This window comes from Vulpes lagopus, chromosome 3, assembly GCF_018345385.1.
Source record: "Vulpes lagopus strain Blue_001 chromosome 3, ASM1834538v1, whole genome shotgun sequence".
In the NCBI taxonomy this organism is placed as follows: Eukaryota; Metazoa; Chordata; class Mammalia; order Carnivora; family Canidae; genus Vulpes; species Vulpes lagopus.
The window spans coordinates 95,472,031-95,486,121 of NC_054826.1; the positions used below are offsets into that span (position 1 = coordinate 95,472,031).

Below are 14,091 nucleotides of genomic sequence, written 5' to 3' on the forward strand. Positions count from 1 at the left end.
AAGATTTGTGCCCTTTATAGAACACCTATCTCAAAAACTTGAATAAATAAAAATACCTTCAAAATATAGATTCAGAAAGAATTGTGTTGAAGCATGAGTCCACACCTGATTGGGGTCCGTTAGGTGTGGCTGGGGGCCCACTTCCCCAAGGTGTGGCCTACTTCCCCAAGGTGTGGCCTGATTGGGGTCCGTTAGGTGTGTCTCTCCCCCTTCCCCAAGGTGTGGCCAAGGTGAGCACCTGAATGTTGGGATTATCAATGCTGCCAGGTGAAAGGAGGCTGCCTCCCTGGTCCCGTGATGTGGCCCAGGTTCCACCTGATTCTGGGTGACCTTGACACGGGTATTGCTGGAAAAGGAGGAGGAGCTAAGGGTCAGAGACTAAGGGTGGAGCAGGCATTCAGCTGCAGTCCTCACGTCTCCTAGCGGCTCTGTCGCATCCTGGGGAGAAGACAAGACTGAGCAGATCTGGTGGACATCCCAGTGGACTCTGAGAAAGCAGGTAGTTCATTTAGAATGACCTGGGGGTGTTTGTTGTAAATGCAGATTTCTGGGGCTCTTGGGAAATGTGATGGGTGACTCAGCAGTCTTTTATCACTGTGCTTCCAATGGTTGCTCACCAGTTTGAGAACTGATCTAGAAGGTGGGAAGGACCTTTGCTTGTTTTGGCTGTCCATTTCTGAGTCAGGATGCTTGCTGCTGCTAGAGGGCACATTGTTGGTGTCACTCCAAAGACCCTGCAGAGACGGCCCTTTTTGTGTTTACCTCCAAATCGGAGTGAAATATATAAAATCCTATATCCAAGTGAGTTTCCCCCAATTAAGCCCTTTGGTTTAAAGATAGAAAACAGGGCCAAGGTCACAGGGGTTGGGATTGGAATCCAGGACTGGAGACCCCAAGGCACTCTGATTTCCAGTGGCACTTGCCAGGGTGTGGGGCCACAGCGGGTGGAGGGAGCAGGCTTGAGGAAGCTGCCCTCTGTTCTAGCCCGGCACTGTGGATGGCGTGGCAGGTGAGCGTGCCCGAGCTGGAGGACCGGCTTCAGTGCCCCATCTGCCTGGAGGTCTTCAAGGAGCCCATGATGCTGCAGTGTGGCCACTCCTACTGCAAGGGCTGCCTGGTGTCCCTGTCCCGCCACCTGGACTCAGAGCTCCGCTGCCCAGTGTGCCAACAGGAGGTGGATAGCAGCAGCTCCCCGCCCAATGTCTCCCTGGCACGGGTGATTGAAGCCCTTCAGTTCCCTGGGGATCCAGAGCCCAAGGTCTGTGAGCACCACCGGAATCCGCTCAGCCTCTTCTGTGAGAGGGACCAGGAGCTCATCTGCGGCCTCTGTGGCCTGCTGGGCTCCCACCAGCACCATCGTGTCACACCGGCCTCCACTGTCTACAGCCGCATGAAGGTGAGCAGTAAGGCTGCTGGGAGGTTGGGATCAGGGACCCACCAAGCCTAGCTCCTGCACTCTTTGGGTGCCATCACATGACCGAAGGGTTCCCTCCAGCCCTGTCCTGGAGCAGAACTCGTAGAGCATGCATTCATCCATCATGTTCTGAACAGCTGCTCCAATCTCCAGCAGGTGTTCAGGACTACTGACTTGCATGATGGAGAGCCCCTTGTCAAGTGATAGCCCATTCCTCTGCTCTATTTTTCTTTGTCGCTCTCATTTATATTTTGAGTGCTCCCAGAATATGCATGAGGGCAAGCACTTTTATTTCCTCAGGTATTTTCATGCCTAGAGCCATGCTTAGCATGTAGTAAAAGCTTAAAAGTGTATTTGCAAAAACTATGGATTCCTGGTCTCATGGACTTTTGCCTCAGATCTAGCAGATCATCATTTAAGGTGAATATTTTAGGTTAAAATGTTGATCTAAGATTTATGAAGGGTGGGATTATTGTTATACTTTACAAATGAGGAAACAGGCTCAGAGAAGGTAAGGATCTTACCCAAGGTCATACAGTTTGTCAGTGGCAGAGTAAGGACTCAGACTGTGGCCAGTTTTCTTTCTATTGCCAACAGATCAAGGAAGGATGGGAAGGATTCTTGGAAGTGAATTGTTACAGGGCACCTGGCATAGTGTTTGGGAGGAAGGGAGAGTAAAGGTAAGGATTGACAAAATACAGGTGATAGGGGCAGGGAAAAGAAAGAGCATCAATATCTGAAGGCAGAGTTGCAGGGATTTCCTGGGTGAGTTGCAGTGTTTCTTTGTTTCTTCAACCCTGGAAGACAAGTATGAAAATGTGCACAGGGCCAACCCAGCCATCCACCAGCCCCTCTTACCCACAGATGTTTATCAGCACCTAATGTGTGCTAGGTGTTGTGCTAAAGCCTATGGTACAATAGTGAGCAAGAGGTTTGCCCCACCCTGGGGAGCTCACAGCCTGGGAGTCTGGCAGAGTCCCATGTGTTGGGTGCTTTTGTCAGGGTTAAGTATAGGCAGTGAGGAGATCATCTTGAATGTAGCTCCTGCAGGATCTCAGATGGTCAGGGAAGGAAGGTTTCCTGGAAGAAGCAGACTGTTAAACCAAGACCTAACCATAGGGAAGACTTGGTAGGAAAAGAAAGGAGGAAGGCATTCCATGTATAAACACAGCCCTGCAAAAGATCAGGAGGGAGGGATATTTAAGGAATTATAAGTTGTTCTCTTAGGCTCAGGGGAGAGTTAGGTAAGTGGAGGCCAGGTCCTGGTAAGGCTTATGTGACACATGAAGGGATTTTTTTTTTTTTTTTTTTTTTTGTTTATGATAGGCACACAGTGAGAGAGAGAGGCAGAGACATAGGCAGAGGGAGAAGCAGGCTCCATGCACCAGGAGCCCGACGTGGGATTCGATCCCGGGTCTCCAGGATCGCGCCCTGGGCCAAAGGCAGGCGCTAAACCACTGCGCCACCCAGGGATCCCACATGAAGGGATTTGTAGCTTATTCTGAGGACCATTATGGTGGTGGGGGCACTGGAGGGTTCTAAGCAGAGTTGTGATATAGTCCACACACTCTGCTGGAAGGTGGACTGGAGAAAGAGGCTGGGGGTGTAGGACTGGAATAACTACATATAAGTGGTAATTGAAGCCGCAGGAGTGGAGAAAACCAACCAGGATAGTCTGCAGAGTGATAGGGAAGACATAGATGATACCCCCAAGGAGACCAGGGTTTAAGATTCGGGTAGATAGAGCACCCCAAAAGGAACAGAAAGAATCAACAGAGAGTACGAACACTGGCTGAATATGGCCTCCTGGAAATCAGAGTGTTTTAATGAGAACAAGATCACATGTGTGAAATGCCTGCTGGGGATTGGAAAGAGTCTGTAGGATTTAGCAGTAAGAATTGATTATCTTGGCAGGAATAGTTTTAGTGGAGTGTGACAGGAGGAAGCCAAATTGCAGTGCAGTGAAATTGAGCCTGTGTTTTATTAGCCCAGGAAAGAGGAAACACACAGGAGCTTGCTCATCATTTCTGGCTTGGAGCCTGGGACCACTTGGGTCCTGGTTTTAGATGTGGGTGTTTGTGATCCCAAATTCTTCTCTGTGATGCAACAAAATTATGTTCTTATTGTATCCTTTTCACGCATTCCTGTTTTCCTCCTATTGATTGAGATCTTGAGATTATTTATTTGTATGATTCTGTTTCCTCTCACAGTGACCCAGTATATGGGAAAGAGGGAAAGAATAATCTCATCTCTCTGTGCCTCAGGAGAATTACCACTGGAATTCCTTTTTTTTTTTAATTTATTTATGATAGTCACACACACACACACAGAGAGAGAGAGGCAGAGACATAGGCAGAGGGAGAAGCAGGCTCCATGCACCGGGAGCCCGACGTGGGATTCGATCCCGGGTCTCCAGGATCGCACCCTGGGCCAAAGGCAGGCGCTAAACCGCTGCGCCACCCAAGGATCCCCTACCACTGGAATTCCATTCTTGGGTTGCTGGAAGATCTTCCAATGCCTTATTATCCAGAGCAAGATTCTGTGTACATATACCCCTACACTGGCTTTATTCTTTATTCAGCTCATTTTCAGAAAGGCTTTTGCAGCTGGATTCTTTTTTTTTTTTTTTTTTTACTTTTATTTATTTTTTAGTAATCTCTACACCGGCTGTGGGACTTGAAATCACAACTGAGAGATTAAGAGTCACATGCTCTTCCAGCTGAGCCAGCCAGGTGCCTCTTTTGCTGCTGATTTCTTCTTTGGAACTATCTTAAGCCAAAGATCATGTATGCTCCATGTGCACAAACCAGCAGGGCTCCACTTAAGTAGTGCAGCTGGATGGGGTTGTAGGTAGTCCTGATTGAACCCTTAATACTCAGTCAGAGGGCGCCTGGGTGGTTCAGTTGGCTAATCATTTGCCTTTGGGGATCCCTGGGTGGCGCAGCGGTTTGGCGCCTGCCTTTCGCCCAGGGCGCGATCTTGGAGACCCGGGATCGAATCCCACGTCAGGCTCCCTGCATGGAGCCTGCTTCTCCCTCTGCCTGTGTCTCTGTCTCTCTCTCTCTCTATCATAAATAAATAAAATATTTTTAAAAAATCATTTGCCTTTGGTTCAGGCCATGATCCCAGAGTCCTGGTATGGAGCCCTGTGTCAGGTTCCCTGCTCAGTGGGGTGTCTGATTCTCTCTTTCCCTCTCCCTCTTTGTGTGCTTGTGCTCTTTCTCTAGCTCTCTCTCTCTCTGAAATAAATAAAATCTTAAAAACAACAACTCCAATTTGGGGCCAGGGAAGCCTAGGAGAAGTAAGTTTATCCGCCTGGGAAGGCCCCAAATCCCAGCTGGATCCAAGCCTGCTAGGGAAGACTTAGGTCTTTACAGGGAGTAGGGACTCCCTAGGTAAACCTGGACAACTGCATACACCATTGGTCTCTCTTGGGGCCAGGCTTTTTGTGATACCTTGATCAAATGCCCACTGATTCTAGACCTGCTGGTGACCAGAGAGTTTACTTAGTGGGCACCCAATGGCCAGCATTCCATTCAGGGAATGTTGGCTTCAGAGTGATCATCGCCCCTCTTGGATATTGTGTAGTGACTTCCAAGTGGTTATAGTGTTTAGCATCCATCTCCATGTTCTGAAGAGGGATGACCTGGAGATCCTTTTCTATCTGGGTAATTCCTGCCCTCAATATGGAATATTCTTGAATAATCTTAACCTATATTGGAGTCAAGAGTACCCAGCTAGCTCTTTCCCTGTTTCCACTGGGATGCTTGTGGCCATTGGGATGCTGCCTTGGAAGGGTGAAGCTCAGGGCTTGTCCCAAAGAGCTGAAAAGGTGAAGGGGTCCAGCTACTCACAAGGCCATGGTACATTGCCTCCAGGAGGAGCTAGCGGCTCTCATCTCTGACCTGAAGCGGGAGCAGAAGAAGGTGGATGAGCATATTGCCAAACTGGTGAACAATAGGACCCGGATTGTTGTGAGTGCCCTTTTCCTCTGTACCCTTACCCTGGGCCTGGCCACCTTCCCTTTTCTACAGAGCCCAGTTCTGATATGTTATTTACAGAAATCCATGCCTTCATATAAAGCCAGAATTCAAAGTATTCTAGGGCAGAGTGGGAAAAGGGCAAATCCCCTCAGGGAAATCAACTCAGTTGTTAGGACTCTGTCCAAGTTGGCTGTGTCCCTCTTGTCCTTGGGACTGAGATAACACAGAACCCAAGTCCCAGAGGTAAACAGCTCAAAGTGTGGGCATAACTCTTCTGCCCTCTGTGCTTCACCTTGGCAGTCTATGTGGTGCCCACCTACTACCTTGGAGCAAAGGTGTAGAAAAGCTTGGTGGCTTTCTGCTTTTCCGGAGTGACAAGCACACTGGGGCTAGGAGTGTTCTGAACAAAAGATTCACAGCCATATTCTCAGTTTGGAAGGGGAGAAAACATTTTATGGATAGTATTAAAACCTAATAGAAACAAGAAAAAGGAAATGTGTGCTTAGATTAGGGAGGGCAATCAATAGTAAGCAGTAAAGGAGAATAAGACACAGTGATATCAGCTCGGACACTTATAACATCCAACCTCCTCAGCGGGCGAAGCCTGAGGGAGAGGCCTGGGTGGAGTGTCTTTTCCTCAAGTGAGACTTGCAACTGGCCATCCCCATAAGGGTTGTATTTATAGGGCAAATGACAGTCTGAAGTTAAACATTTGTTCATCTCTGCAGTTTGGAGTGAGCTGCATTCCTCTGTTACCATGTCTTTACATCTTCAAAGAGCCTGGTCTAGGTGTGCTTGCCCCTTCTCCCAGATTCCATTCTGGGGGGCCAGCCCAGCCTGGAGTTGGAGGGAGATGTAAAGCAAGATTTACAGTTCCTGGTGTCTAGAGGCCAGCTCACGTCAACTAATCAGGTTCCCAAGGTCACTCATGCAGCACAAGTCTCACAAACAACATTCTTTCACCTGCCTGGTAAGTGCAGGTTGGGGTGGGGTAGTTAGTTATTCAGGACAGATCGCAGAAATCTTCATATGATTCAGGAGGGTATGGAGCCCAGGCCCTGCAGGCATTTGTGAAGCAGGATCAGGAGGCCTGTGTCCTCTGTGAATCACCTTGGTTAACCCTCCTCACCCTGAGAGAGAGAGGTGGCATTATCCTTGTCTGATGGAGGCTGAGCTCAGAGTCACTCAGGGAATCCTGACTGTCTGAAGTCTGCTCTCCCAGGGCCTTGCAGACTTTCCATTTGTGGAATATTGTACTAAAGCTAAATCTTATGTGCACATTTAATAGTTAAGGCAGTTGAAAGCAGAGCCACTGTATTTGAAATGGGAGCTGGGAGCCCAGTCTCTCCCCTGCCTCTGTTCCCATCCCCATGGCTGCATGTGGGATGCCCAGGCACAGCATGAACACTGAACTCAACTACTAGAACCAGCTCCAGTTGGGGAGGCCCAGGAAGCCCTAGGCTGCCAGGGCAGAGGGACACTGATGTCAGCCATAGCCAGGCAGTTCTGCCTGAGGCTCCAGCTGTAACCAGCCCCTTCTTGTCCCAGAATGAATCTGATGTCTTCAGCTGGGTGATTCGCCGTGAGTTCCAGGAGCTGCACCACTTGGTGGATGAGGAGAAGGCCCGCTGCCTGGAAGGGTTGGAGGGTCATACCCGTGGCCTCGTGGCCTCCCTGGATATGCAGCTGGAGCAGGCTCAGGGCACTCAGAAGCGGTTGGTCCAGGCCGAGCGTGTGCTGGAGCAGTTCAGTAATGAGAATTACCACAAGTTCATCCAGGTGAGTGGACAAGGGAGCGTCCCCCATGGCAAGGACCCCAGGGCTCCAAGAGCCTCCCCCATGCCTTAACCCTTCTGTTTTGTCTTCCAGAATTATCACTCCATGGTCTCCAGGTAATAACCTTGGAAGGAGCTCTCAGCTTGGATCTGGTGGGTCCTCTCCACCACTTCCTGCTTTCAGCTATACCAGTGCCTTGGCAGCAGCTGCCCACATCTGACTCTGTACTGAGCTCGGGGAACATGGAGATGAATGTCATGCCCCTGCCATTAAGGGTCTCAAAGACTGGTGGGCGGCAGATGGTGAATTGTGGTTACATCACTGTGGGTACCTAAAACCATAAAAGTTCACACATGAGCTACAGAAATAATAGGAGATGGTTTGGGTTTGGGGGTGGGGGGATTGGCAAAGATGATGCACAGGTGGGTGAGCTTAGGATTGAGAATGGGTGTTGGCCAGGCAAGCAGAGTGGGGAATGGTCACATGAAAGGGTGAAGTAGGTCGTGGACTTGGGAGAATTATGAACTTATTAGTACAAGTGCTGTAAAACGTGTGATGCAGGGCAGAATGGGTGACAAATGGGAGAGGTGGGTAGGAGCCAGAATGAGGGGCCTTGAATCCTGCACCATGGTGTGGGAAGGGATTGGATCCATGTTCCAGTCCCAGCAAATGAACAACCATGCAGTTCCTCGGCCTTCGTCAGACCATGATTGTGAGGATCTCCTTTTTTTTTTTTTTTTTTTTTTTTCCAAATTTCCTTTAGTCTTAAGGACAATCAGCTCAGGAGTGTTGGTTTAAATGAATGGACAGTGAGGCTGTTGGGGAGCAGGTGTGTACTCCAGCTGTGGCTAGGGGCCGGGGTCGCCCAGTATAGAGAAGCTGTCCTCAAACGTTAGTGTGCATCAGGACCACGTGGAGGGCTCATTAAGTCATCACTGGGCTCTAGTAATCACTTTCTGATTCAGCAGGACTGAGGTTGGACCTGAGACATTTCTAACAAGCCCCCAGGTGATGCTGCTGGTCTCATACCTGCCCTGATATAGAGTGTTTCTCCTTCCAGGAAGGGGGCGGGCCCTCAGAGCAGGGTGGAGGGGAGGGAATGACTGGCATCTTGAATGCGCAGTCTTTGGAGCTCCAAGAGGCTTGTTGAATGTGGGTGAGAATGAAGGGGTGGGGTTGGTGTGCAGCTGTGCCGTCATGGTGAACCATCACCCTCAGCACAGAGCTCCAGCAGGCCCGGCCTTTGGAAGGCACCTTCAGCCCCATCTCCTTCAAGCCAGGCCTCCACCAGGCGGACATCAAGCTGACCGTGTGGAAAAGGCTCTTCCGCAAAGTTCTGCCAGGTAGGGCTCTGACCCTGCTCTCTTCCCTGAAGACTGCCCTGCAGGGTGGGCAGCAGTTTGTCACTTGTGGCAGGGCTTAGGGCCCAGAAGACTGGAAAGCTGTGTGCATGGGTTAGTGGTGAGAGCGTGGCTTTGGGGTTCCATTAGACACCCTGGGCTCAAGCTCAGCTCCATGTCTTATTGGCCAAGGCAAGTTGTGTAACTCCTTTTTTTTTTTTTTTTTTAATTAAAAAAAAATTAAAGAGCCAGGGCTCAAGTTGAGGGAGGGGTAGAGGAGAGAGAGCATCCCAAGCAGACTCATCACTGAGGACGGGGCCCAACACAGGGCTTGATCTCACACCCTAAGACCATGACCTGAGCCGAAACTGAGAGTCTGACACTTAACAGACTGAGTTCCTCAAGCACTCCAGGTGGGTGCCCTTTCCCTTAGCCAGAATGCCTCCTCCACAGCTGTCCATTTTTTTCCACCCTTCAGGAATTGTTCATGCATTCAGCAAACATCTTTAGGGTTCCCTCTTCTGTGTTTGGCCCCTCCTTAGACGGCCTCTCGAATACAGGGATGAGGCCATTGCAGTTCCTCCCTTGAGGAGCTCAGGGTCTGCTGCCTTCTGTGTAGCTTAAAAACACTTTTTTGATCTCTCTCAGCCCCGGAGTCCCTCAAGCTAGACCCTGCCACGGCCCACCCCCTCCTGGAGCTCTCCAAGGGCAACACAGTGGTGCAGTGTGGGCTTCTGGCCCAGCGGCGTGCCAGCCAACCTGAGCGCTTTGACTACAGTACCTGTGTCCTGGCCAACCGGGGCTTCTCCTGTGGTCGTCACTACTGGGAGGTGGTGGTGGGCAACAAGAGCGACTGGCGCCTGGGAGTCATCAAGGGCACTGCCAGTCGCAAGGGCAAGCTGAGCAAGTCCCCAGAGAACGGCATGTGGCTCATTGGCCTGAAGGAGGGCCGGGTGTATGAGGCTTTCAGCTGCCCTCGGGTGCCTCTGCCTGTGGCTGGTCACCCCCACCGTATCGGTGTCTACTTGCACTATGAGCAAGGAGAGCTCACTTTCTTCGATGCTGACCGCCCCGATGACCTGCGGCTACTCTACACATTCCAGGCTGACTTCCAGGGCAAGCTCTACCCCATCCTGGACACGTGCTGGCACGAGAGGGGCAGCAACGCACTGCCTATGGTGCTGTCCCCGCCCAGCGGGCCTGTCCACCTCACCCCTCCGCAGCCCACCAAGCTGTAGGGTTGCTGGTGAGTCTGCCTGCCTACAGGCTCTTCCAGCAGGGGCTCTGCCTGGTTCAGCCAGCAGAGATGATGACGTCCTTTACTCTTTGGGAAGGTCTTCATGCCTGTGTATTCCTGGAAACAGTTAATGAAAAGAAGAAAAGGACCATAATCCCTTCCCTATCAGCCAGGCGTGTATTTATTAACCTTTTGCTGGTCATTCACCTGCTTATTAACCAGCAGAACCAGGCCTTAGTGTCCTTGGGTTAAGATAGACTTCCCTTGATCCCTCCTAACCATGCTTTCTGCTTGCTCTTTTAACAAAAGGTGGAAACATTCCCATGTATATTTTCTGTCAACGTGAACTTAAGGATAATAAATTTGACATGATCTTTCTCTTTATTAAACTGCTGTATGTATATACTGTTTTATCTAGGTGTTTAAAAGCAGCTCCAGTCTCTGGTGGGGCCAGAAATCCCCTCTACCTCGGGCTGGCTCTCTCTGGTTAAGAGTCATGTCAGTCGCTCTATTATTGCTGTTTTCAAAGACCCTGCTGCATCTGCCTCCCCATTAGTTGAGATGGAAATAACACTTCAGAGCAGAAGCAGGTAGGGTCCAGACAGGTGTGGCCTATCTCTGAAAGCTGCTGGGCATGTGTGAGTGGGTCCAGGGTCCCGATCTGTTCATGAAGAGCTGATGGTGTCCCCTCCAGACCACAGCTGGGACAGCTGAATTCTCTCCCAAGGATTGGAAAGTTGGAAGAGAGAATGCTTGGAGCTGGATCATCTGAGGCCTGGTGCTTTAGAGAGAAGCTCCTCAGCCTGTGCCTCCAAGCTCTGTGGAGCTGCCTGAGAGACTTCCCTGGGGGAACCACTTTGCCCCAGTGCCCTAGCACGCACCCACATTGACCTGACCTTCAGCCCATCTGAGTGGTCCTCCAGGGACTGGAGAGGATGGGGGGGCTAATGAGGCACTAACCCAAGGCCATCTCCGGTGACTTTGTCCCATTGGAGACTGTCCGGAGATGTGGCTTCCCAGGCTTTGAAGTGTGAGACTTTCTGCCCTACCACCTTCCAAGTAGAGCTATAGATCATAAAACAGCTTAACTGCATCTAGAACTGGCTTTTTTAAAATTTAATTTATTTGAGACACAGGCAGAGACGTAGGCAGAGGGAGAAGCAGGCTCTATGCAGGGAGCCCAATGTGGAACTCGATCCAAGGATCATGGGATCACGCCTTGAGCCAAAGGCAGGTGCTCAACTGCTGAGCCACCCAGGTGTCCCCAGAACTGGCTTCTTAGGAATAGGAGGTCCTCCAACCCTCACTGTAGTCATCCTTCTGTTGTGTGCAACAAGAACCATGTGGAGCTGGCACCTTTGGCTAATCTGCCTGTGTAAGTAGTAAGCTGTGTGAATCAAAAAGTGCTTGTTATCTTTACTGGCTGAATTTGTTGGGTGTTGGCCTTGGTTGCCGTCTGACACCTTAGAGACCTGGTTTTGGTTCTGCAGCTCTTCCTTCAATTCCATTACTGGGCAGGAGATTGTGGCCCTCTATATCCACTTTCCTCCCCCCTTCCCTTCTGCACCCTGTCTTCCATCCTGGGAGGGTGGGAGGCTCCCCTATGGGGAGCAGAACAATCTGGCTTCCTGTTGGGTTCAGCAGATGGGAGTGACTGGCAGGAGATATAAGGGCAGGAGGCAGAGGGAGTCTAAGGTGCATTTTTCTGGTTTCTGCCTGCTGGGCTGTGGGTTGGCAGCTTTCCTCACCCAGAGATCCTTGGCAGGTGGCTTCTTCCTCTTTGCTATCTTGTTCTTGAGGCCTGGCAGTGAGCAGTGCTGTCACTAGCCCCGAGTACTGCATCCCCTCTAGTTTCCCTTAACTCTGAGCAACCTTTCATAAATACTCCCTTCTTTAGGTTCACCTCAAGTACCACTGCGTGCTCAGCTCTGCCCCTGCCAGATGTTGACAGACACAATGACATACTTCTGCGCTTAGTAAATCCCTTTTGTTTGGTTGGCTGGAGTTGATGTCTGTGCTTGCAACTGAAAGATCCATTCAATAAGGAGAAGGCAGAGGAAAGAGCAGTTCATTCATTAGGTGGAGTTGGCATTTAAGCTGAATGAAGTGGAATACAGGCAGAGGAGAAGAGCTTTGGGGGTGTGGTCCATGCAGGAATGCCGCAGCTGGAGCTGGACCTGCAGAGGGAGGTGGAGGCCAGACCATGGAGGACCATCAATACCACTTCAGCGTATATTAACCTAGTCATTAGCTGAAATGAAGTAACAAGAAACAGCACTTACTATTAATATGGAAACTTTTTTAAAAAAGATTTTGTTTATTCATGAGAGACAGACAGGCAGAGACACCGAGAAGCAGGCTCCATGCAGGAAGCCTGGGACTCCAGGATCACACTCTGAGCTAAAGACAGATGCCCAACCGCTGAGCCATCCAGGCTTCCCAAAATGGAAACATTTTTTAGTGTTCCCAGACTCCCCAAAATAACTGCTTTTAAGCTTTTCTTACCTTAGGATATATCTTGCGAATGAATGCATATGGTCAATCAAGAAAAAGCACAGCTGCTCACACAGTTCAGAGCTATGAGGCTTGATGCTGAGATGCTGCATGTGGAGATTTTGGGGAAGGAGCTTGGCAGCACCACTCTCACTGCTTGGGGCTGTGTGCTGCCTCCTGGAGCTCAGTGCAAGGCAATACTATTTATTTTTCCTCTTTTTTCATAAAAGTGAAAATCCTCTTAGGATTTCTTTCAGTTAACGAAAATAGGTACTAATGTAGGTCTTTTGTAAAAGTGAAGTGGTATAATGGAAACTAAACTTTCAGAAAGTGGGGACTAGGGGTACCTGAGTGGCTCAGTCAGTTGAGTGTCCAGCTCTTGATCTCAGCTCAGGTCTTGATCTCAGGGTTGTGAGATCACACTCCACACTAGGCTCCGTGCTGGGTGTGGAGCATACTTAAAAAAAAAAAGCAGAGGGGGGCAGGATACCTGTACTGGATTATAACTCAAGGTATAAAGTAAATATCCATGAGTCTATAGCTAATTAAATCTAGAAGAGACAATTCTGCAGAAGAATTCCAAATAATTTATGTATCTACTTTGCCGTAACCCCCTACTCCTTAAAGGGTGGGGTGTGCATAGTGACGTCTTTCCAGAGGGAACAGAGGGATAAAGACTAGTTTACAGTGAAGTATGAAGAACTCTACCTTAGCCAGGTGATCAAGGGTAACATCAATGGCGAAGGTCATGTTGATACAATATGCCCTTGATGTGATCCAATGAGGATGGTACTTTACTTGTAGTCTTGCAAAACCTGTAACTCCAGTCTGATCATGAGGAAAACAAAATCCGCCAAATCCCAATTTGAGAGACATTCTACAAAATGCTTACCAGGATAGTCCTCAAAACTATCAAGGTCATAAAAAATCAGGAAAGCCTGAGAAATCGTCACAGCCAAGAGTTGCCAAGGAGACGTGACAATGGAATTTAATGTGTCCTAGATGAGACTGAAGGACAGAAAAAAAGACAGGTAAAAGCCAAGGAAATGTGAATCAATTATGGACCTTATTAATATTGGTGCGCTTCTTAACCACTCACCTGAAGGAGTGGGCATTAAGATTGTTTTAGGATGGGTTAACTGGCACAGCTGGCTGTCCAGCTGTCCACATCAGTTTATGCTCCATTCACTCCTTCACTCATGCAACAGATACAAGGTCCCTCACTGTGAGAACACTGGTTTAGGAGGTAGGGATAGATGGGTGCCAAACAGGATTTGCCCTCCTGGATTCAGCTAGAGAATAAATCCCAACTACATATGGAATGGGTGCTATGAAGTAAATAAAATAGAGGCTATTCAGCTGCAGGTGGGGGGTTTCCACTCACAGATCACAATTAACCAACCTAGGCCCACAGGACCGGGTTAAACCTTTAAACAACTCAGCAATTTTGCTAGACTATCTTGCAAAATAACTTGCTGATGTGCTGTTGGCAATACAGAGAACGTACAGGCAGGAGGACTGGTCCATGGAGGCCTGTCTACTTGAGCGCTTGGGATACACATATACTGGATTTATTTAATCAACTTAATGTGTACCAGTAACCACCTAGGAGCTGGGGACAAAGGCAAATCCCACAAAATCCCTGTTCTCCCAGAGGCCAGGCTGGGAAAACTTTGCTATAAATGAATCACTGCAATGCATGAAAAGCCAGCCATTTGGAAACTCTGCGTCACGTCATGTGCCCAGCTGATTTCTAAATGGGTTAAAGATTTAAGTGTGAAAAAACGAAGCCATGGTGATTGCTACCTTGTAAAGGTATAAAGAAGGGGTTTCCAGGCGTGACACCAA

General features: G+C 49.3%; 1 protein-coding gene across 2 annotated transcripts; it reads left to right on the forward strand.

Moving 5' to 3' along the window:
• Positions 1-372: 372 nt before the first annotated feature.
• On the forward strand, positions 373-10,129 carry LOC121486201 (E3 ubiquitin-protein ligase TRIM50). Of its 2 annotated transcripts, none has more exons than XM_041747012.1 (7): positions 373-499; positions 985-1,396; positions 5,293-5,388; positions 6,946-7,176; positions 7,267-7,289; positions 8,392-8,516; positions 9,162-10,129. In XM_041747012.1, the coding sequence occupies exons 2-7, from the start codon at positions 998-1,000 to the stop codon at positions 9,749-9,751; spliced, it is 1,464 nt and encodes a 487-aa protein (XP_041602946.1). In that variant the 5' UTR covers positions 373-499; positions 985-997; the 3' UTR covers positions 9,752-10,129. The 2 variants fall into 2 exon arrangements, with proteins under 2 accessions (XP_041602946.1, XP_041602947.1); XM_041747013.1 differs by having other exon boundaries at positions 8,397-8,516; positions 9,162-9,412.
• The last annotated feature ends 3,962 nt before the right edge of the window (positions 10,130-14,091 follow it).